This window comes from Rutilus rutilus (genome assembly GCF_951802725.1).
Source record: "Rutilus rutilus genome assembly, chromosome: 2".
NCBI lineage: Eukaryota > Metazoa > Chordata > Actinopteri > Cypriniformes > Leuciscidae > Rutilus > Rutilus rutilus.
Window position 1 is genome coordinate 30,911,341 of NC_140210.1, and position 25,554 is coordinate 30,936,894.

Consider the following 25,554-nt stretch of genomic DNA (forward strand, 5'->3'; position numbering starts at 1 on the left):
TTGAACATTATGGGTTAATATTACACCCTAAATGAATGGTGTCCTGATGGATATCGGTCCCTGTAAGTGAGCCTCAACTGCAACCACGATGCACTTGGTTTGCACTTGGAATTAGACACAGGAACATGTTACATGTTAAATGACAGAAATTCAACTTGTCACAGGTTATAGAAGTAGGCATTTATATTTTAAACACTTAACAGGCACTTTATAATGAAACAAGTATCTTAACAGAATTCCTTTCATCAGCAATAAAGAAACAAAAAAGAAATTAAACAATTCTCAAAAACCTATTCTGTTTTTTAAAAACACAATGCTAATTGTGTATTAGCTGACATAATTTAAATCTGTTGGGTTTCAAACATTTTTTTTTTTCTGGTGTTATTTGGTGTTAGTGATTTCCATTATAAGGTGAGATTTAAATGACAAAATGTTGGCTGGTTTGTGTCTGACAATTACATTTTAACTAACATTAAACAATAAATTGAAAGAATTATCACCAAATGGGAAGCCACAAACTAAAATGGAAAAACTAAAATGCTAGTATCAGTTTTAAATTATAATTTGAATATTCAGAATTCTTTGCTTCTATTTTGTAAATCTGTAATGATTTTTTTAACATGAAAAAAAAAAAAAACATTATGTATGTGTGGTTCACAAGTTTTCAAGTTTTATCAGGGTGTATTTTATCATGTTCTACCTTTTGTAACATGTAACACCAGTCTCTCCTTTTTTCAGATAAAGAATAGGCAACTATGTACACACAGAAGTAATGTGTGATTCTGAACCACAATTTAACATCCTGAAAATGTATAAAAATAAGTACATTCTGAATAGTTGTGAACTTGAACATCACGCTCCCTTTGCATAGCAACACATCGATCATGTGGGAACGCTGGCCTGTGCTCTTGTACACAGCGGTTCATGTCATGGAACATATAAAAATAGATACATTTATTACATAAATGTTCAAAGACGCCAGTTCTTGCATCTTTCAATTTGCTTAAATCTCTCACACACACACATTCAGAAGAAGAACTGTTACATATCGAATGAAATTAAAATGGACTGATAAAAAAAAAAAAAAAGACATTATGATCCTGAACATTTAAATTGGCTGGGTAACTGCTGAGATTGCAGTTTTTGGCTATTGATCCCCAACATATGCCATTCATGCTGGGGGTAAATTTACCATTTAATTTTTCTATATTTTTAATATTTATTTATATAAGTAGTTGTGGAGGTTTTTTTTTTTTTTTTAAATCAAATGGGTTGCTTTAATATAATGGAGCAGTACTTGTTAAATTTGCAGATAATTTGAGTTTGACAAAAGCTGAAGCACAGATTCACTCTGTTTGTCTGAGCGGGTTTTCTGTGGCCAATTCTGGTTCACAGATCTACTGATTGGAGCACGCTAAAATAAAATTAGTACTACGAAGCTCAAACTTAATCTTAAGAGAAATGCAACGAGCAACCTCCTTTTGTTTGACCAGGTTTTTTGAGGAGTCCTGGAGTTAAGATGTCTTCATTGAAACTCTGAAACCTTCCACAAAAAAAGAGCCATATATTGGATGGTGTCATTTGGCTTTAGATATCAAAATATTTCCGTCTCCATAACTTCAGCTGCTTCTTGACAAGAAAGCACCATGATGAGAGTAAGTTTTGGCATGTCTTAAATGACATGCTAGCAACAGGGATGGTTTAAACCTCAGAGCTGTCCACAATGTGTCTTGTGGGCTTCTTGTTGTATGCTGTGCAGGACGAAGTGGAATAAGGTGGGTACTTTTTCTCTTTCCGCTTGCGTCGCATCAAGAGAACCACCAGAATTACAACCAGGCATACCAGCAGGATGAGCCCAGCCACCCCGAGCAATGTGGACATGCCAGCAGGAAGAGAAAAATCTGAACCAGGCCCTTTACCCAGGCTCCCCTCCACCAGGGGGTGCTCTAGGTCAGTCTCACGACCCCATGGCTGGCTCACCCGGAGTCGGTTTGAGCGGTCGATGGTGATATGCTGAATGTTGGTGCCTCGGTTATTCTCAGCACCGATGTCAAAAGCTTCTGGGTCGGGTACCGCACGACGATTACGGGATTGGGTGCCAGGGTCAGCTACGGCGGAGGATATAGCGTGGTGGTACTCAAGGCTTCTTTTACCAATGCCTCGGTTGGCGTTCTCTCTAGAACGGAGGGTGTAGATGGTGTGGATGAACCATTCCCGGCCAGCAGCAACCTGAGAAATTAAACATTCTTTCTTAATATTCTAGATGAAAATTGGGCACCTTTGGGTTTCTCACTATTGTTATAAAACACATTGAGTCTCTGACCTGGAAGAGGGGAGATGATGACAGGGTGAAACCATCTGATCCAGTTTGTCTGACCAAAGGCAGGGCTTCAGGGTTATCCAAAGCCAAGCTGGCATCAAACTGGACATTTCCAAAAGTGGTGGCCTGAGTTTCTGGCTGAGCTTTGTCCTTAAGTTCAAAGACCAACATGTTAATTGGTGATAAACAAAATGTATTTAACATGCAGTTACATACAATTACTTGAAAACACCCAATCTATGACGATCATGTTTTTAATTTCTGAAAAAGAAAAGAAAAAAATATGTATAATGTCAAATTTTCAAGGTGATACATCTATCATATAATAATAATAATAATAAAAATCATTTTATTATTAAATTATCTTTTATTATTATTCCTTTAAAAAAAAAAAAAAACATCAAAACTGCTTCAAGGCTTATTAATATTTGAAAAACTTTTGTCTGACATATCAAAATCCTATGGTGCTACATACAAAAATGTGCAGAAAAACACCCCCCAAAAGAGGAAATTATATCATAGAGGAACTGCAGTCCTTCACGACCATGCCAAGCTCAATAAGTTTCCAAGATAATATAATATAATATAATATAATATAATATAATATAATATAATATAATTAATTTGGCCTTGACAAGGCAAGTTTAGTTCAGATTGTAAATGTCCAACTACCCATGTTAAAAAAGGGTAAAGCAAGGAGGATTTTAAGAAAAAAACTTTTTTGAAATCACCTACAATTTTTGAAGACATTACATTTATAAAATGGGAAAAGCATTTTCATTGACTATTAAAAGAGGAAGATCCACATAGAAGTAGGATTCACATTCACAATGAATGTTTGTGTGAAAGGTAAAAAAAAAATCAGATACCAGGATCTTGAGTCTGTAAAGCAGGGATGGAGCATCAGCCAGGCATCCATACTCTTTATTTGTAGGGTTGTACTTTGGCACATAGCCATCCGCACCAGTACAAAGGAACACTTTCTCTATGCTGCAGGAGAAAGAATCACCCAGGTTCTGCACTGGGTCCACCATCACACGCCCAAAGATCTTAGAACCTAGAGGAGAACCAATTTGATTCAATTAGTTTTACACTCAATACAGGGACTGAATGAAATAATGAATTGAAACTAAATTGAAATAATTCTATTATTATTGTTCTTGGATGTCTATTACCTTCCATGAAGGCAGTGTCTGTGTCCTCTCCAAAGCCCATGGAGCCATCAGACAGCCACAGCTCCTTCTTCGACAGCAAGAACATCTGTGTGTTCAGACTAAACTCTGCTGCTACAGGGTCACTCACCTGAGAAACAGCACAAAACCAGCAGGTGTTTATGCATCATGTATGTATATTCGTTGTGATTGACAGGATTAGACGAACATGCTGTTACCTTATAGTAGGTCTGTAGTTGAATTAATAAGAAACATGTCAACTACATTACTCTCATAATGTAAAGGTAAATGAAGAAGCTGAAACCAACCTGCTGGAAGCGGATGTCCATGTCGAAGGTGAGGGGCTCCCTCGGGTGGCACACAGGGGGTATGCTGAACTCTCCATTAGGTGAAGCGCTACATGGAATCATCTTCACAGTATAGGTGCCGGAATAGTCTCTCACCTATATGCACATAGAGTCAGTTTACCTCTTTAATATTCATAAAATGTACAGTATAACCCAACATCCATGAATTGTATGACTGACAATATGTAAATGAAATAACAGGTAAAAAAATTAAAGAAATAAAAATGGGACTAAACTTACAGCAAAGTCAGAAACAAAGCTCCATTGTTGCATGGGCTGGTTGTAAGTGGGCTCAGTTCTGACCAGGGAGAGAGTGAATGTGAGTCCAGGGTGGTCCGCTGACATTACCATAGAGGACAGAGTGGTTCCTGAAAGCCAATACACATCCCAGACATGTCAAATTCCAAATAAACGTAACTTCAGAAAAAAATCAAAAATCAAAACCAGTTTGATTTTAGTAACATTTATATAAAATAATATTCACAGTCACTTGCATTCAATCACACATTTAAAGATACTGTACCTGATATGTTTTTTTTTCTTCTATTTGGGCAAAATGGTTTAAACCCCAAATAGCCTAGGCTACTTTAAAAGCAATCATCTGTGAAAAAAACAGGCTTTATGATGCCATCTACTGTTTATTATAGAGGATTGTAATAGATGAGAAGCTCGTTCCAGGTACGGAAAGTCTTGGCCAATAACATGCTCAGGAAAAAGGAGTTACGCGCATATTGAACTGATATAAAATGAGTGAGTACATAATGAATCCATTTTCCAAACCGTGCTTTTGTCTTATCTGAATCATACAGTCCGTCCACCTATAATAAGTGTTAATATTCGGACTATTTTAGACTGGTTCGGGTCGTACTGCTGCGGAGTAGCCCAATACCTGCGTGACTTGTCATAGACATAAACATAGAGAAGTAGCTCCGGCTACAATGTTATTCCGCAAGACACATCCAGTTCTGTTTATTAACCGCTAGAGCGCCAAAAGTTAAGGACTGCAGCTTTAATAAATTACTCTATAAAAATGTTAAATCTATTATTGGTATTATTATTTAGTAATTTTCTATCTACAAAAATCTTTTTTTTTCTTTTTTTTATCTATAAAGTCATTTATCTTGCCAGTGTGCAACTCATAGACCAATCACAGAGGCCACGCCCGAATAAAGCTACTACCGCGTGACTAATATGAAGCGGAGAAGTTAAGATAAATGTAAACAGATATGAATTTGTGCTGACTGACGAAGAATTCACCATCTTTAGTTTGGAAGAATAGAGGACACTAGGACATCCGTGAGAAATGTATCGCAATGAGGTACATTTTAAGTGGTTTCAATGCGACACACGATAAATGAATGTCATAAGTCCATTTTTGACTAGCGACCCGATCCGAACCTAATGATTACGTTTAAACTTTACAGTAACAGTTACATTTACAAGCTGAGTGATAAGAGCTCAGATAAATAACTGAGACTAAAGCCCTATTCGCACTGGATTAGTATTATCTGAATTTCGTGTGGCGCATTCGCATGGGATAAGCGAAGCCTGTGAATTTACTCAAATTGACTGACTTATCTCCCGGTATGATGTCAATAGGCTATTGCTTGGAAATGTATTGTCGTTATTATAGGTCTAGCTGTAGGCTATGATATGTCATAAACAGAAGAATGTTCCTTATCACATGATGGTTTTCAGCTTTGTCTCTTTCTGCAAATTGTAGCAGCTATAACTTAGTTGTATCGTATCATGGTGTATAGCGATATGACCCAGCACCCAAAATACTATCAAAACACTTCAACGCAGCCTCCATTCTTAGCGAAAGATGGATAAAAAAGCGCACAGGAAACAAAAACCTTGAAAAGATTATAAACGACCCCGCCAAATCACAGAGATGCCGATTCGCACAGGACCAAGGTGTTCGGCGAAATATGTAAGGTCGTTTGCGGGGGAATTTTTGATTAAGATCACAGACAACCTCAGCAATTATTACAAATTACTAGAGGTCACCAGGTAATACTTATCCCGTGCGAATAGGGCTTAAAATAATTTATAACAACCTATGGTGTATGCTCATATCATGGAGTCCATATACTGAGTTAGTAAAAGGGAATGCCAAAATATGTTTCAGACAGGCTATAAAATGTACAAACATATCTAACTGAATTTTTGTAAACAAATCAACACCAATTTATTTTTTATTACCCTTAGTGGGAACTAGAAATGGAGAAAAAAGTTTTGAGGGATTAATGTCACCAGTAGAGGGCAGTGAAGGTTTGTCAGGACTCTGGAGGGTAATTGACAGAGGAAGTTTACTGTCGTTTTACTGTTTGTTTACTGTCGCAGTCTAGGCCGACTGTAGCTTGTAGATTTATCTCTTTGGGGCTGAGTTTGACAACACAGTGGAAGAGAGTTAAAGGATTGCCTGTGGGCAATGTGTGGCTATGTGTGGGTCTGCATCCATCTGCACATTACCTGGGTGAGACATGACAAACTGTCCCCTAAATCGAGCCTCAGTCTTGAAGTTGACAACAAGACGTCCTTCATCATTTATTCTCATGCTGGTGGGATACATGGCACCTATAAAAATAATCACACAAATAAAAACATCAGACAGGTAACTGTCATTAGCATTAATTAAATTAATTTGTATTCATGTCTATTTGAATTCACCATTATATAAAAATTTCTGATGCATGGCGTCCAATATGGCATTATGGCATATCTATACTACCTTGTAGCTCAGCCTCTGGTGGGCTTCCAATACCATCTTGCCATAAGATGGCAGTGTCATACACAAAGGTGAGCCGCAGCTCAGAACGTAGGTCAAAATGTTGCCAGCCACCAACCGCGACGGGAGAGTGAAAGACATAAGACACAAACAGAGGCACCCGCAGGGTTACATAGGACTGAACCAGATTCAGCACCTACGGACACATGAACAGAAAAAACACCAAATGTAGCCAAACATTTTGACAAGTAGCTTAATCAAGTATAATGTTTCTATTTCAAATAAATTATGTTCTTTCTAGTCATTAAAGAATCCTGAGAAAAAATCCGTTTCTACAGAAATATTAAACAGCACAACTGTTTTAAACTGTTTCATGAAATGTTTCTTAAGCGCCAAATCAGCATATTAGAATGATTTCTGACAGATCATGTGACACTGAAGACTGGAGAAATGACTGCGGAAAAATCAGCTCTGCCATTTACATTTTAAAATAAATATGAATGGAAAACAATTTTAAAATTGTTTTTTTATTCTTATATATTTTCAATGATTTCACAATATTACTGTATTTTTATTAAAGAGTCTTCTTTCAAAGACATTAAAACAATCTTATCGACCCCAAACTTTTTGAATGAACTTTAAATGAGCATAGCTTTGAATGATTTCTGATTCCTGAAATACCTGTCCATCTGTGCCAATCGATCCCCCACAGTCATTCAGCAGCTCTGACATGTCGTAGTAGCTACTGAACTCCCACAGACATGCCTCGAGGTTAAGGTTGCGGTAGAATCGAAGGGAATTGGTGCTACGCATGGCGACGCTGTACTGGTACGGTGAAGTCTCGCCAATAATTTCTGGGTTCTTTGTGGCGTCGGTGATAAAACCATGTGCTGTTTGGATCTCGTTGAAATCCAAGAGGTTAGAGCAGCGGTGGTTTCCTACTCGTGTGCCATCTGGACTAAGGGTTAGCTCAAAGTTTGAAAGGGGACGTGTGGAGATAACAGGCAGCATGCCTGAGGAAAAACAATGCAGTTTAATATCCTGGATTTTGTAGACATTTTGATTGATATTTGCTTACTCAATATCGCATTGTTTGTGATGGAGGTGGTCACTCACCATCCATGTGCGGCATAGTAACAGTGAGTTTGATCAGATTGGGGTAGTCAGGGTCATCTGGGCCAGTATAACGGATTTTAGCTGAGAACGGTTCAGCACCCACTGTTCCAGGTATACGAGGCTGACACAGGCCTAAGGATAGCAGACACCTTGATTTAACTTTCAAAACAATTCATTTTCCTAGACACCCCAGAAAACAGTAAAACAAACCAACATACAAACAAAACCTTGTGCTTTGTTGAATTTGGTATTAGTAATTCTTAAAGATTTGAGCAGCAGTCCAAATTGTGGTAGTTACAATAGCCTCACCTTCCTCTCGGCTGATGACCACAATGGGCGAACTGAGCTCCAGCCCAGCATCTCCATTGGCGTTGAAGGCTCGGGCGGCACACTGTACACGGGAACCAGCCTGGAAGTAGATGGAGTCCAAAGTGATGGACTTGGTGTTAGTGAAGAAGGTGTTGGTATCCACTTCGCGCATGGGGCTGGTGACTCCATCCGGCCCACTGGGGGCACTAACCATCCAGCGGTACTGAGTTAGTGTGTCATTGATGTTCTCCACTGAACAAATGGAGCCAGTCTTGTCAAAGTCAAAGTATTTGGGGTTGCAGGCCTGATGGAACACAGACGCAAGAAAACAGTCAGAATTATAAAAGTTTTTTGGAAGAATGAGAGACTAAACTTGCTGATATAGTTTCCACCCCTAATGATATTTGGAGTCATATTCCACAACATTCAATTACTGTTTCAATTACTTCATTAAGACCATCTCCCTTTTTGGAAGGTGTATTTTTACTGTTTCTTTATTTGTCATACTCTTTATATGGTAAATGAAAGGGAAACGGTACGAATAGAATGAAACAAATCTCAAAAAGTGATTAACTGAGAACATCATTGGCATCACTCACCGTGACACACACAACAGGATAACCAGTTTGAGGGTGGGGATTGTCTTTAGCCCGAATCGTATCATCATACAGCAGCAACGACACCACCTGAGGCACTGCTGGGAAGGTGACATCAGCCACACTATTCATCTCTTCGATGTACACAATAGCCTTACTCATCTACAGAAAGTAGGAGAGAAAGAAAACAACCATTTAGACTATCAATAAAAATTGTAGGAACAATAGAGTATGTAAAACTTACAATAATGTAAGCAGCAGTAAAAAGACCATCCACTCACTGTGGACCTTTTTTTCCCCCAAGTATGTAATTGACGTGTTTACAGTATGTATGTAATATACCATGTCCCATGGCATTTTCTCGTAAAGAGTAGGGGTGTAACCCCGGTGTCCTGGCCACATTCCACCATTGGCCCTTACCAATCATGGCCTCCTAATAATCCCCTTACATTGGAATTGGCTCTATCACTCTCTCTCCTCTCTCCACCTATAGCTGGTGTGTGGTGAGCGCACTGGCGCCGTTGTACTGTGGCTGCCGTCGCATCATCCAAGTGGATGCTGCACACTGGTGGTGGTTGAGGAGAGATCCCCTGATATGATTGTAAAGCGCTTTGGGTGTACAGTAGTACATATGAAAGCGCTATATAAATGCCAGATTCTATTCTATGACAAAATGTTGCAATTTTCTTCTTATTTTCTACTTAAGAATAAAGTTATTCCTAAAAACGTATTTTTTTTTTTTTTTTTTTTTTTTTTTTAAGAATTAGAACTGCCATACAATCAAACAACGCCTAAGACTGGATTTTTTTAAGAAGAAAAAATATGTTCTTAAGGAAATATTTGAGAACTTATTAAGATACAATAATTTTTCAAATGCACATTATAAGCGACTCAAACTTGAAGTGCTTTCAGATGGAGCAGCATTTACTACGGATCACAGAGCCGGACGTCACTGACAAGCTGCACTTTAAAAATAATCGCAGCCTTTGCGATTTCATAATCGCAATAATCCAAATCGGTTTAAGCGTGCCTTCATGTTAATTGCGATTAATCGTGCAACCCGAATGTTCAATAACACTGTTTAGGTCACTGACCACTGAGGCCCATTTACATCATACAGACTTCTCTGAAAGAGATTGGAGACAGCGATTGGCTCTTGCTGACAGAGGCAGCTGCTGCATGGCTATTTTAGCAAGAGAGGCACGTTAGCGTGTGTCTATGCGAGTGTGCGAATTGGCGTCTTTGGGGGTATTTTTAGAGATGATGGTCTCTGACCTGTGTCTCAGCCACCATATACTCGTCAGGCTTCATGTGAACAGTGAAAGCCTCACGGATCTCTCTTTGTCCATCATACAGAACCTGGATCTCCACCACATGCTCTGTCTCACCCTCCTTAAATTCCACATCTGTAGGGACATACAAACAAAGATGTACAGAGAGGAATTAGATAACCGTTACTGTAATTGTATCAGATATCCACTCCTTTTGTTCAGGATTTTCCATACTTTATTGATCACGTTAAAATGATTTGCGCTAGTATTATGGCATCTCATGGGATTTATATTTTGTAGCCTTCTGCTGACCTTGAGAAAGGGGATTGTAGTCCTCTCCTGATGTTGCAGAGCCGTCCTTGGTGTGAATTCTCACCACAGAGACCTTGGAGGTGTCACCCTGACGCAGGACAGGAATCTTCACTACAGCAATCTCTCCAGGAAGTTGTGGCTCTCTAACACTGTACTTGATCTCAGCAAACCTGATGATGGACTCTGAGTGGAGAAGTAGTTTTGTTTTCTGTGAGATAAGCTCATCAAGAGCATAATGTTGATGTTTGTCAAAAATAAAGAGGAGAAAAGATACTCACTATCCTTATGGTCAGTGATGGTGACCAGAGCTTCTTTTTGTTCTCCCACTGAAGCTCCATATGGTGATTTGCTCTTAGCTGTCCCCAAAACCAAGCGGAACTCCTCATCCTCTTCATGAACCGTGTCATCCACTAAAGTCACAACACATGGCTTCTCAATCTCCCCTGTAAACAAAGAGATACAAAAGATGAGCAAATCATGCAGACATGAATGAAAGGCTGGTCAAGGAACATGTTGAAAAACAAATGGACCTGGTAGGAACACGATGATGGATGCGTCAGTATTGGGTCGTTCATCATAATCCATCATGACTTGGGCAGATCCCTGGCGAGTGTAACAGAGGACTGTGGACCTATGACTAATGTCGCCACTGCGGTACACCATCGCCTTCACCTCTCCATCAGCCTCATCCACCTTGTACTCTTCCTCCCTAAACTGGACTTTGGGTACTGCAGAAATACAGTTAAAAACAACCAGCATCACTCATCAGAGTGTTTCAGTTATCTGCAGTTTAATGTCCTCTGAAACTTAACTGAATAGGTCCTCTAAAAAACTGATAGGTATTTATTTATTTTTCATAGATTTGTTTGAATCCTTTACTCACAGTCTGTGACAGTGTCATTAATAGTGATGACAGTTTTGCTAGGCTCTCCAAGGACTGCATTCATGGGCATACGCAGCACCAGCTCAAACGTCTCTGGCCCCTCCAGCTCTGGCTGGCCCAAGTCATCGAGAATAGTCACACGGAAAGTCTGCATGGTCACACCTGGAGCAAAGTCCAGGTTACGGCTGATTCCCACATAATCTAGACCCGCTGGACGGGAGAGGAAAGGGTGGGGGAGATATAGTATGCAGATGAACATTTCTAATACATGAAAATTACTGATTAATGATTACCTGAAATATTTGATTTGATTTGACCAAAAATTAAGATATCAGCAATTGTTGTTTTTGACATCTCTGACACTCTTTACCTTCTGCTGAAACAGGGTCGCTCTTCCTGGAACGGACTGTGACGGTGGCTGTCTTTGAAAGGTCAGTTCCAGTCCTCCACACTTTCACCTCCACATAACCATCACTCTCATCCACCGTGTACTCAGTCTCCCCAAAATAGAAAGATGGCTCTGTACAAAAGGGATTTTTTTTTTTAAATGATCATTTTATTTAACCTGAACCATCTATGTAAAAAAAAAAAAAAGTGTACATTAGAATTTAATGAACTTAAGAATTTTTTTTGCTTTAATGACAACAGAACTTAGGCTAATATACCTCCACAAGTTGGCACAAAACCTGATAATCCATGTTATCTAGGAAACCAGTTATAAATAAGTCCTAACAATTGTTTTCAAATAGAAATCACCAGACTGTATAAACGAGATGTCAAATCAGTCACACACGACTTACTTTACTCTTTATGATTGTAAAACTCATTTTATTTGAATGTCCTGCTTTAAATGATAATAGGCAATGTTTTTATCTAGAAAGTAAATTATGGACTTTTTTTGTTGTTGTTTTAAATATCAACTTTAAAGATTTTATATAACTGTTTTTGTTATTATTGGTATTATTAATTAAATATTATTGTTTATTTTAAATTTTATTACTATTGAGTTTGCCATGAATATAGCCTTTGATGCAGATATGGCATTAAATGATGAATAAATAAATCCATGTCATCCAGTATGATTTGATAATGTTTTAAAGAACATCTTGTGCTTCAATCGAAGCAAATGCATCTGAACTCATCTAAACCAAAGTTCACAGAGTCACTGTTTTGCTTTTGATTTAATTAGTGACCTAGAAAAAGTATAAAATATGAAATATTTCTTACTTATTTTACTGCATAATGATTCTTTATTTAATCCTTTTTGAAAAGAAAAGAGCCGAGAGGTGTCATTTTTTTTCCTCAGAATTGTTAAGTCATGTTTCATCTCACACAGAGTTGTTCTGACCCATTGGTGTGACAGCACAGGAAACCTACCATCATTTCTAATGTCCTGTCTGAGTGCTGAAACCAGACTGTTGTGTCTACTCCAGTCAAGATGCACTTGGTGAGTGTTTATATTTGTGTGTGCGTTTGGGAGGTCAGAGCGACTCCCAGAGCGATATCAGCATCATGGTAAATGAATGCAGAGGGGATAGGCCCTTCCAGGGTGGGGGTAGAGGCCGTAAGTTTGAGGGGCCATACAAAGAAAAACAAGAGTAGTGACACCTCCATAGACAACAAGTCAGAGAAACAACAAAAAGATTCCAACTCTGGCTGGCATCCAGACCACAAGTCTATCCAACATCCTCCCCCCCCCCCTACAACTAGACACAAATATACCACTGGGCCCTTCCAGACCCACCAAGACGCTGAGCTACAATAAGCACATTAATCTTAACTGGCTTCTTCAGACAAATAAGGTCTAGGCTTGTAATATCTTGTAAAATATCTTTTGAGGTAATATTCTAAATTGTGAAGGGTGGGATTGCAGTTGGTGAAAGTGTTTACAACTATTAGACTGTTTTAATGAGTGAGGAAAAACACTCTGAGGATAATATTTACTGAAAATTAAGAGATGAAACAATATTTAAGATATTCATTTTAAGTTGAATAATTTCAAACAGAAGGCTGTGCTTTGAAAGGCAAATTCCTGGATGAATCTTTGAACGTAATGAATTCACAGATGGCAAACTGTGCTCTTGTTTGGACTATGTTCCTTTTAAGTAATGCACACAAATCCTAAATCCTTGGACAGGATGTTCACAAAGCTCTTTCAGTGCCCTCACTGAGGTTTATGGGCCATTACAAAGGTCATAGGGGCCTCAATTGTGCTCTCTCAACTTGTTTTGGGTTATCGTGTTACCATGCTGCCAAGGACAACAGTGGTATGACCACAAAGTAAAGATGGATCGTTCTGTGGCTACCTGTCCTTTCAAAGTGTGAATAATAAAAAGAACATCTGTAAAGAAAGAACAGGTGAGGCATGTCAGTATAACCACAGAACATGGAGGAGATAGTTTTGTCTTTGAGGATAAGGATGTAATTTTTTTAGTAATGTCATGAAAGGGTTTGTGGTTTAGAGAAAATGCACAGAATATAGTTGGTCCGACTATATTTGGACTACTATTCGTATATTTATAGGCTCAAAATTATCAAAAAAAAAAAAAAAAAACATAAGTTTTGAACATAAGAAAATGACAGTAAAGACCACCGGTACATAGTAAAAAAAAAAGTCATTTTACAGTCCTGTTTCCCATGTACATACTATGTACTTATTATAGTAATTACAATAACTGAGTAATAACTAGGTACTACTAACCCTGAACGTATCCCTAAACCTAACCTTAACCCATGTAGTACCCAGTACTTTCTTAGGTAAGTACACTGTACGCGTGAGTGCACATATTGTGAAATAAAGTGCGACCAAAAATTATATTTCAAATAAATGCTGATCTTTTGAACTTTCTATTCATCAAAGAATATATGAGAACAGTATTTATTCAGATGTTGGTTCTTGCCAACTCACCATCATCACTATCAGGCAAGATGACCACTTTGGCGTTGGGGAACTTGGCTCCCACTTGGCCACCCATGGGCATACTGAGGGACACATTGAAGCTCTCCTCTTCCTCATAGAGGGAGTCGTCAATAATTATGATGCGACACGACTTCTCCCGCTCATCTTTATCAAAGCGCAGAACACTGGTGTGGTCCTCGGGTCTTGTGATATAGTCTGAATAGGAAAGCACGGTGCTGGGGGTGGTTCCGGTTGCACTGCCTGTATAGAGAGATTTTTTTTTTTTTTTTTTTTTTACAAACAGACTTTCAAGTACTACAGATGTACAGCTGAAGTAAGGTCATGTAAGGTCCTCAGCTGTAATAGGTTATGAGTCATAAACTAAAATAATGTCATGCAATATTCAAATAATCGTGTAATTAGGTATCTGTATGATTACAATTATTTCATAATATTATACAAAAATAGTTAAAGGGATGGTTCAGAGTAAAATCAACCCAGGGTCCTTTGCACCATGACCTCGAGCCAAACACCCCCACAGAAGCCTTTTTTTCCCCTTGATCGAACATTATTAAAGTTAGAGCTTATTTAGAGATATAAGCCGAATGGCTTAATGCAGGCGCTAATGGATCCAAGGTTGTATCTCGTAAATTACCCCACTAATAATGCCCAGAATGGTACCAAATTTCTACAGTTGTACAAATAGGTTCTGTACTCATAAAACGAGGCATTGGAAAATTTGTAAGTACATCAGGAGTTTATTTAAATAACACTTGACTGATGGCTTATGCTACCGCTAACCCGGACCTCAAGCTCACTTCCGTGATTTGGGAAAAGCCTGTAAAAGTCCTGGCAGAAAGCGATGCATAAGGATGTAGATCATTTAGCGCCTGCACTAAGCCATTCGGTTGATATCTCTAAATAAGCTCTAACTTTAATAATGTTCGACCAAGGGAAAAAAGGCTTCTGGGGGGTGTTTGGCTCGAGGTCATGGTGCAAAGGACCCTAGGTTGATTTTACTCTGAACCATCCCTTTAATATTGTGATTAGAAAACTAGGTTTCATTAATCTTACCTTGTTGTGTGTAACAAATAACCATTAGTTCCTGGCTGACGTCTCCTGATCTGCGGACCGGGACTAGTAGTTCTCCTATATCCTCTTCAATACGATATTCTGCTTGAGGGAAGAACACTGTGGACTCTGAAAAGAGATACATTTCAATGCTTAAATGTGGACATATATAATTATAGGATAAATATTTATTTACAGTAAATATTAATATAAGCCTAAGTAGGCAAAAGTAAATGAACATGACCACGTTTTTGCTTGTTGTCCGTTTAATTTCAAAACCATTGGCATTAATAGGAAGTTGTTCCTCCCTATGCCATTGTGGTGCACACACTCTGGAAGCAAGTATATGTGTTTTACACTATATGGACAAAGTAGGAAATCATTAGGCATTGCATAATTACCATCACCAGGATCCACAATCTCCACAGTGGCTGTATCAGGGTATTCAAGAACAGCCATCACTGGCTCTGAGAGCTGGATTTCAAACATCTCTGAAGTTTCAAACTCTTGGTCGGTAAATATCTTCACCCTCCAGGTAGCGGATGTTTGACCAGGGTTAAACTGGACCTGTTTCTGAGATTTTCCACGGAAGTCTTTGTCCTGTTTTGCTGTGCCGTCCTTGGTGGCAATGCCTTTGAAATACAAAAACATTCTTTGGAGATCTCTCAAATAGAGTAAATTGTTTGTGATGCGGTTATTGACTATAGCTGTGAGAAGTTTAAGATGTCTGTTGACTACTTAATAACAATTTTAAAGAACCGTAAAAGGCTATGGTACAATTTAAGACATTGTAAGTCACAGTTAAAGGGCTGTGAAAATACCAAACACAGAGGGACCAACTTGTAACAGCTGCAAATAAACATTGTGTATCTCTAAATATATGCAAGCATGACAATGAAGGAGGTTCTGTTTGTTTTTTTATTAGGATTCCAGTATTTAATGAACTGTATTTGTATCTCCACAAAATAAGTCTTGGTCACAAACGATTATGTACTGCACATTTTGTTTGCAAACAAATTAAACCTCAGCAAGTTCAAGTCCTGTTTATTGTTTTTTAACATATTAAATATATATAACATATATTATAAATGTATTAATTTAGCACATATTTTGAATTAACTGGGTAACTCCTTCACTTTGATAAATACTTACTGACAAATGATGTCTCTCCCAAGTATCCCCGGCGTTTGAGGGTGACTTCCAGAAACTTTGCATCCTCATCCACAATATAATATTCCCTTTCCAGGGATATCCAGGCCCAATTCAGACGGAACGGCTGTGGCTTCAATTTGTTGCCACCTTTTTCAAACGGAGAAAGGCACAATGAATTGAATTTGATGAAGCACAATGAAAAAAGACAAAGTGGTCTCCTTGAGACACACAATTCAATCGTTTTCTAATGATTTCATCTAGTTCAAGTTCAGAATGTAGAAAGAAAGTGAGCGCAATTTGATCCTGAGTCCTGCTTTTAGATGTCCTTGGGGTGGTTTTGTTTTCTATTGACACTCAACACCCTTTTTTGTCTTTCCTTCATTACTACTGTAAAATTAAGACACAATATATGTTCACACGGTTTTCTTTTTTTACTGCATTTATTGGTAAATGAATGAGGTTCAAGAGAAGTGAGTCCAACCAGGTGTCAGGTTAGTGCTGAAGCCCAATGATAGTGTTAAAGAAAGCAGTTGTGGAATATTGTAGTTGGTGCAGATAAACACAAACGATGGAGAGTTTTCTTACCACTTCAATCACTAGCCATGAATACTGTAGAAGGGACAATAAAGAAGATCTGACCTTTTGTCTCCAAGACTTCTATGTGCTACACTTACTTACATACAATATGTGCTCCATATCCCAACTATAGGCTAATATTCAAGTCAAGATAGGAGCATAATATATATTGTATCGACATTTTAAAGGCACACTATGCAGTTTCCGTTTTTCTCAAACAGCGACCCCTAGAGTCGCTGTGGAGTACTTGGTTTTAACGTTACTGTCGTAAATACCACTCACACAGAGCCGTCTCTGCACTCTTCCGACCGCGCTTTCTTCGTTTTCTTCATCAACTCTGCCATGATTCACGTCTGAAATGCGTGCTAGTGTCTTCCATTGAGGCTGCTTCATATGTTGTTGATGTGACATTGTGCCGTAAAGCAAGGCGTGATTCTCGCGAGATTTGGCGGGGCGCCACCTCTCAAACTTGCCTTGCTGGTTTTGCCAACGCTTTGCTATCGGGATGATTCGCCCTACTACGAGTTTGTTTACCATCAAAATTATTTTGAAGCTGTTATATTAAGGTACAAATCTTGCAAAGTGTGCCTTTAACTTTTTTTTTATATAGAGCTATAACCTGAAATATATTGTATATTTCAGCATTATTCTAGCACACTTTCATCAAATAATACATACCTCAGTGACTAATTATCATTTTGAGTAATCAGATTAAAGTATAATCGGATTAGACTCTCTCCATGGACTAAATGATTTAAGCAGAGAAGAGATATAATCCTGAATCTTGACTGACTGAAGTAGGATAAAGAACTGTAATGACTTTGAAAGGATCCTCAATCCTATCTTGCCATAATCCATGCTACCCCGTGACTTTGATTATCCCTAAAGAGAAAGGGTATGTTACATTCTTGGACACTATTTCTTGGTACAAGCTGTTCTGATTTTCTATAGCTGGCATTTGTTTTACTAAATCATTTCTGAGTCCTTGATGATATTGCTTTAATGACAAAAACTTGTAAGCAATTTGAACAAAATTGCAATTTTAAATGTGGAACCAACCTGAAAGTGAAACACTATTTCTGGCAGTTTGTGTGCAAACCATGACTCAAGTTCATAGGTATTGCTCACTGTTTGGTAGTTTTTACACACCCTGCTGAACACATGAGCTGCTCTCTTGATGTGAGCATATGCAGAAACAATATTGCAGTTCAAATATGTGTAAAAAAACAGTAGTTTGAAGTGTTGGAAATAGAAGTTATGTTGTGAGATTGATTTACAGTAATATTCAATGAAACAGAATCATCATGTTGCCAATTGGGCATCATCTTTACAACCCTCCTCAGTTTAGGAAACGGCGCAGCCTGACATGACAGCATTGGCCTTGACCAAGCTCAAGTGTCTGACAGCTCTGCCTAAAAATACAGAACTCATTTATCATATTTATCTTTGCCCTAGATTGCTGAAGGGCCGTTAAAAACATTAAAACTGATTGACAGAGAAGATGTAAGGGAGCCTTATACAAATTAGATGTTTTATCTCTTGTTAAGCTTTCACAGGAGTGTGAATACTGTGCATATCTCATGAACATTACCAATGCACCAATTAGAAAGTAGCTGAGCTCATTAACACATTAAAAACGATTTATTAAAGCTTGTTTTAAGCTGTATTAAAGGCACAATGCAAAGAAAATGAAGCATGTATCAAAGGCTTAATGGAAGGTGAACCATAGCGTAGCTCAGCCAAGTGCCTTTTTCTTTAGGAGACAATTTTCTCAGGCACACTGCCCAGTTTGAGTATGAGCTGATATTGAGCTTAGTGAGGCTGTATCAGAGGATTATCAAATGGACAACATGCAGACAGAAGGCTCTCTTTCAGTTAAAAACCCAGCAGTCACCTGTGAGACGCAGGACCCTGTGACGTTTCTCTGGGCCTGGATAAGGGCACTTTGTCTACAAGATTATGGAAAATAGTTCCACTTGCAGTGGAGACAATGTCTCTCTATTCAACAAATTCTGTGCACAAAATAATTTAGCATGATTATTCTATATAAATGTATAGGAGCAATTAAATGCATAAAAGCATCAAAAAGACAATCACAAGGTACAATACTTGGCCATAAAAGTTTTTAAATCAAGAATGTAATTTGTCATTGTATTAAAGCCATACTGACATGTGTTTTTCCTATCCTCTATTAGAGTAATGTTATTATTGTTATTTTTTAATTCAGTTAATTTTGTGTAGCACATTTCACAATAAATCTCATTCCAAAGCAGTTTTGCTGAGAATATTGCTTTACAGTGAACAAGGTGACAGTAGTGAAGAGAAACCTAGTGACCTGCCTATGTAGTTAACTTTGAACAGACCCTTTATAACTGGGCAGTCTAAAGAAATGCATTTACAACTGATGTTTCGATCCATTAGCACACAAATGTACTGTTATTTCCAAAGTGAATTTAGCTGTTAGAGTTGACAGTCATCTGAGGAGATTTCCTAAATAGTTGTAATGCTATGTTTGGAAGGCAGGTGCTGTTTAACAGTGATCGTGGGGGCCACCTCAGTTTTCTGACTGTGCACTTTTTCTTCTCTTTCTCACACCATTTCTCAGTGTTTTTTAGATTCCAAGCGAGGGAACTGACAGCTGTATCCTCACTCCCTGCACTTATCCCCTCCCTTGTTCTCCCCTTTTGTCAACTTTTATCTGTGCATGGGAGCAACAACTGAGGCGGACAGCAGGCACTGTCTGGGTGGCCCAAACCCACTGTCATGGTTCTTACTGCTTCTTTCTACACTCTAGGGGGATTTGTGTCTACAATGAACAAACAACACAAAAGTTTCTCCCTGTGAAAGCAGAATGTTTTCTCATGAGTGTTTCAGACCGTTTTCTCAGAATGTTGTTTTTAGTTCACTATAAGTCATGAGAATCTGAGCAGTGCAATAGCAGTTTTGTGGTGTTGCGAAGCATTTAATTTAAGGGTTTCTGTTGTAAGCTGGAGCGGGAGTAAAGCCCAGTAAAGATCAGCATCAGTGAGTGGTGCTAACTCATTGAATAGGTTCAGGCGTCACAGGGGAATGTCTGAAGCTCTGGAGGTATTTATGACTGCAATAATATATAAAAAGAAAGCAGGGCTAAGTAATGGTTACATTCTCACTCATTCAAGTCACCCTAGCCTTGTAGCTTTTGAAAAAACGTATTCCTGACTTTTACATAAACTAACATTTACATTTCCACCCTTAATTATGTCTTTGTTTCTGGCTGGCAGTAATAATTCCCCAAGGAATGAATGACTTTGTTGCTATTTTTCATAAGAATACAACTTAAAGTCCCCCTGTAGTCAACAATTTTATCCCTTAAAACTAACCTTTGATCACTACCAAAATGAAATATTTATTTTCACAGGAAAAAACTGTCAAATTTCATAATCTTCATGCCTTAAAATAGTTAGAATTTAACCCTCGCTTCATTTAGTATATGTGGAACCATGAATATGCAAATTAGTCCCCGCCTCCACTCAATCACACAAGCTCATAATACTTGATCCACTCAGTCAACTTTACTGTAGTAAACGTTACACAATGGCAAGTGGAAATTCAGCCATATATGTTTGAACCAGAAACTGATTCAGAATAAGAAGTGGAAGAGCAAATTATACTGGCTCGTCGGTGTATCAGAATGGTAACACGTTTTATGTATTGATCTCTACGTCAGACACAAAACGGTAATTATTATGATTAGCCATTGGCTTGACTACGTTATCAAACAGCTAATAATGTGTTACTAATGTTACACAAACCATGTTCCAGTTTGCCATTTCAGAGTCAGACAGCTGCCTTCTAAAAATCAGCATCCTTAGAAACTCTTTGAACAACTTAAAGTAATTTAATTCATTATGACATCGTAATATGCATCATACTCATAATTCACTCACTATATTATAAAATGTGCCCCAATTTTTTCACATCAACAGAAACATACAGGGTATGAGCTGATAGTTAATGATATGCTAAAGCCCGCTGGCACGTTGACGTGATTGGTTATAAGGTAGTTTGTGACGCAAGAAACACCAGTGATTTCAAACTTTGTTTTTGAGACTGTCTTTGGTAAACTGCAGTTTTAAGGAGAAAATACTCAGCAATTGTGTTGACTTATGAATTTGCAAATGGTTTGCCTTAAAGGGTTAGTTCACCCAAAAATTAAAATTCTGTCAGTAATTACTCACCCTCATGTTGTTCCAACCCCGTAAGACCTTCGTTCATCTTCGGAACACAAATTAAGATATTTTTGATGAAATCTGAGCCATGTTTCACTCCTCCATAGGCTTCCAGTGTGACCGAAACTTGCTGGCCCAGAAAAGTTATTAAAGAGATCGTTAATATAGTCCAAGTGACTCCAGTGGCTCAATCTTAAGTATATCAAGCGACGAGAATACTTTTTGTGCGCAAAAACAAACAAAAATAACGACTTTATTCCACTATTCATTTCCTTCTCTCTGGATGTCTAGTTGGTTTGCGTAGTGTTTTTGCGCAGCGCGTCTGTGTTACACGTCACCACGTAGGCTCACTATTGGTCGACGCCGGTCATGTGTGTGTTGTGTGATGACGTGCAACACAGACGCGCAGCGCAAAAACACTACGAGGCCCAGAGAGAAGGAAATGAAAAGTGGAATAAAGTCGTTATTTTTGTTTGTTTTTGCGCACAAAAAGTATTCTCGTCGCATGATAAACTTAATGTAGTGCCACTGTAGTTACTTGGACTATTTTAACGATGTTTTAATAACTATTCTGGGCCGGTGAGTTTCGGTCACACTGGAAGCCTATGGAGGAGTCAAAATTCTGTCAGATTTCATCAAAAATATCTTAATTTGTGTTCCGAAGATGAACGAAAGACTTACATGGTTGGAACAACATGAGGGTGAGTAACTAATTACTGACAGAATTTTCATTTTTGGGTGAACTAACCCTTTAAAGCATATTAAAAACTCTGCATAGACATATAAACAACATTAAAAACTTGATTTTCATCACAGGGGTCTTTAACAATTTTTGCTTGTAAAAAGTCTTGTGTTGCATACATCAACATGGTGGTAAGTGTAGAGTTTGATAGTTCTGATAGATCTTCACCTCAGTGCCACAGGTCAATAGAATACCGCAATTATATAGAGCCTCAGGCATGGGAGGGAGCGCTAGCCTAGGAGGATATCAACATTCACTGCTAGAAGCATATTGCAAGACTAAACTGGCTTATATATCTATATAATTTTATATTCATCAGAACTACTAGGGCCATGTTAAGTATCCTAAACATGAAATGCATGACTATGCTTCAGATTAGACCCAAAATGATCTGACTTCACGAGGCAACATGAAGTCATATTCAAATATGGGTCAGATCTTTCTGACCTGAGAAGCTTAAGCCATTTCCTCTGCATCTAATAATGGCATCTCGCAAACACCAAGCTTGGAAGTCTATGTTAGGCGTCTCATGTAATTCCAGGCATTCCACTGGGGGAATATTTGACAACTGGACACTGGCAGGTACTGTACTTGTCCACGTGACATTTGCAAAAGCCAGGCACCTGATCCCCAAACTGCAGGGTGATGAATTATGGCATGGCAGACCAGCCACATCTCTTTTGACACCAGTCGCCTAAGTTGTCTGTGGTAGGCAGAAGGAGATAGATCAAGAGAAAGTGCTCTTTAAAGGAAACGGCCCCATAGGGTGATCTTAAGGCTCAGATCACAGGAAGAACTCTGCCATCTGTAAGAGATAAGAATAACCCCGGAACCGTACATCATATCCTCTAGCACTCTCACAAAATATCGTAAATCTGAGAGTTGCAGTGACGATGTGAGTCCTGTGTTTAGTGTGGTTGTGAAAGCCACTGGCACCATAGAGCAGTTAATCTTTTGTGTGTTTACATGTCTGACACACAGATTAGGTGCAGACGTCTATGATGAAAAAGAAACCTCCAAACTTGAGAACGTTTTTGTATATCTCTAAGATACAGCTTTCTTCAGCTTTACATTATAATGTTAAAATTGTCTATGGCTCTATTCTATATTGTCTATGGCTCTGTTTATAGTAACAGCCATCTGTATATTATATTCAGTACATATCTATCTGTAAACATTCTGTTTATAGTAATAGCCATCTGTATATTATTATATTCAGTACATATCTAGCTGTAAACTCTGTTCACAGTAATAGTTATCTGTATATTATATTCATAGGACAATCTATCTGTAAATTTTTGTTTATAATAGTATTCAACTCTATATTTATTCAGTACATATCCATGTTCTGCACTTATGAACCACTGTATATCCTGCACTTGCTGCTATTGCACTTCTGGTTAGACCTAAACTGCATTTCGTTGCCTTGTACCTGTACTTGTGTAATGACAATAAAGTTGAATCTAATCTAATCTAATCTAATCTAAAACCTTGTGAGCTACAGTACCTTACTGTCTACTGCCAACATAGGCAGTTTCCTTCTAAGGCAGCATCCTAACTGAAAGATAACTTTGTATGACACTGTTTTGGAACGTTAAACAGGCATTCATTTGCACAGGAAACAACAGTAGACTCACAATTGATTTCAGTCTACTTTTGGTGTTAGCATGTTGCTAAACTAATGTGATACTCTAAAAAGCATAAAAATATACCACACAATATTGAGGCAAATTTAGTAAAAAATCTATTTGTAAGTAAAGAAGTATTTATCAACAGTTATATCATTTTTTCCACCCTCTTTGATTATTATTATGGATGCACCAATACCCCTTTTTCCAGAATGAGTCCGATTCCGATACTCCCATTTTTGGTACCCACCGATACCGATACCAAATACTGATACCTGTATTTTCACTGCATTTCTAATTTTTAAATGTATTAGAAGATTAACCAAAATAATATAAATCAAATTAGTTGGCTTAATTTGTTCATCAAATATATATTTCCTTTAGCTATTATGCAAATGTTTGGACAAATGTTTAGACACCAGTGAAATATCAATTCTTTATTACAATTGTGATACTTCAAAAACTACCAGCCTAATTAATGTGAATTTAAAACATTACGTAATAAATAAACATAATAAAATAAGAACAAATAATCACATTACACATATATAGCACAAATAAATACAGTAGAACAGAGAAAGGCTACACATGAAGTAAACAGTGTTTTTAGAGTTTTTCGGGTAGATCTAACAGGTACAGAAATTTGAATAAAGTAATAAAATGTGAAAAAACATTGCATATTCTTTACTGTATAAATTAAATATAGATGGATATTTTTGTAAAGTTGAAAAGGGTAGCTATTCTTGACTATTTAGTCAAGAGCAGTGAGTAATTTATTTGTCCATTGTTTGATTAACATTAAAACAGCAGCAGGTTTATTAAACTGCTGCCCCTTTTAGACCGAACGCACGGACCCCATTTGAATATAGCCTACTGTCTACTGTTTCACTTGAGATATAACCGACTTTGTTTACTGGGATACTTGCCAAGACGGGCGTTTTTACATAAACTTGTGTGAATTTGTTCGTACAAGCGCAAGACGTTTCTCTCTCTCTCTCTCTCTCTCTCTCTCGTCAGTTAACGTTAATAAGCTACATGCCTCGTTTTACTTTCTTTGCCATTGACATCCGACTGAACTACAAACTTTCCACTGACGTCTGTGAAAAAGGGATGCGCTCGACCAGCTCGCACAGACCAGCGTCTGTGCCGCTGCGCACTTAATCCACTGCGCGTTTTTCTCTTATCAGCTCGCACACCACAGCTAGGCGTTACTAAATTTCATTTAATATTCCACTAATAAGATACATTTACTTCATAGAGAGCCTTCTTTTTTATCCCCATTATACCCTCTGTTGTCAGTGTTTCTTTGTCTGGACACAAACACTGTTTACACGCTGCCTGGTATCGGTTGTTGGTACCGGAGCATTTTTACGAGTACGAGACATGAGCTCAGTATCGGGCCGATACTGGTATCGGTGCATCCCTAATTATTATAATTCTTTTACAAAGCGTTTTGCAGAACAGATACATGCGATGCCTCCTTTTTTGAAGGTATGTTTTGGATCAATCTCCAGAGAGTGCCTATGATGCCTCAAAAGTTCACAAGGTTTTGGAGCAGAGTCTATGTTTAAGCTCCCTGGCTTTTCACAAATTATTTTTTTTTTAAATAAAATTGTTGGAAGAAAATCCAAACCCAACCTAGCAGTATGATATTTTACATCTCAAAAGATGAATTAGGCAAGGGGAAGCCCCAAGGTTTTCAGCATATCTTGTGATGGCTTTGAGTTTCAGCCTGGCTTAGAGGGATCTTTGAAAGGAGATCTGTTAGCAGATCAAGGCTCCTTGACACACACACACACACACCCCTGACTGCAATGACTTCTACACTTACACCGGGTCAGTGTAGCTGGAGCCACAAATCTGGAGGAAATGCATTCCACCATCTAACAAATGATCATATAACATTGCTTTGGATATGATTTATGTCCCTAATACGAACAGCTTAAATTCTGTTATGAAACCTAAGCTTGTATTTTATAAAAGTATTATGTGAATGCTGACAGTAAATGGAAGTTACATTATAACGAAAAATGTCATGATCTGCAACTTGCCAATAATTAAACAAAGCCTGGTGAATTAGAAGTGTATATGCTCAATTGAAACCTGTAGGCAGTTTAAACTTTATTCTGATAATCTTAGACTTATAAAGCAAGTAAGAAACAATTCAAAACTGAATAATCAAATGTAAAAATAAAACTGCATAGTCTTCTTATTAATTAAA

General features: G+C 38.0%; 1 protein-coding gene across 1 annotated transcript in view; it reads right to left on the reverse strand.

Annotated features, from left to right (window-relative positions):
• Positions 1-626: 626 nt before the first annotated feature.
• Positions 627-25,554, reverse strand: part of frem3 (Fras1 related extracellular matrix 3) — a 32,385-nt gene continuing 7,457 nt past the window's right edge. The window contains exons 3-24 of the mRNA XM_084402005.1: positions 16,180-16,326; positions 15,429-15,659; positions 15,031-15,156; positions 13,966-14,217; positions 11,428-11,577; positions 11,058-11,267; positions 10,705-10,902; positions 10,453-10,617; positions 10,175-10,357; positions 9,867-9,997; positions 8,595-8,753; positions 7,996-8,299; positions 7,687-7,818; positions 7,252-7,583; positions 6,574-6,766; positions 6,315-6,419; positions 4,080-4,207; positions 3,801-3,935; positions 3,496-3,622; positions 3,190-3,377; positions 2,324-2,470; positions 627-2,229 (exon numbers count right to left, since the gene is read on the reverse strand). Coding sequence (XP_084258131.1) covers positions 1,702-2,229; positions 2,324-2,470; positions 3,190-3,377; positions 3,496-3,622; positions 3,801-3,935; positions 4,080-4,207; positions 6,315-6,419; positions 6,574-6,766; positions 7,252-7,583; positions 7,687-7,818; positions 7,996-8,299; positions 8,595-8,753; positions 9,867-9,997; positions 10,175-10,357; positions 10,453-10,617; positions 10,705-10,902; positions 11,058-11,267; positions 11,428-11,577; positions 13,966-14,217; positions 15,031-15,156; positions 15,429-15,659; positions 16,180-16,326 — 4,271 coding nt within the window. The 3' untranslated portion in view covers positions 627-1,701. The remainder of the gene's footprint in view (positions 2,230-2,323; positions 2,471-3,189; positions 3,378-3,495; positions 3,623-3,800; positions 3,936-4,079; positions 4,208-6,314; positions 6,420-6,573; positions 6,767-7,251; positions 7,584-7,686; positions 7,819-7,995; positions 8,300-8,594; positions 8,754-9,866; positions 9,998-10,174; positions 10,358-10,452; positions 10,618-10,704; positions 10,903-11,057; positions 11,268-11,427; positions 11,578-13,965; positions 14,218-15,030; positions 15,157-15,428; positions 15,660-16,179; positions 16,327-25,554) is intronic.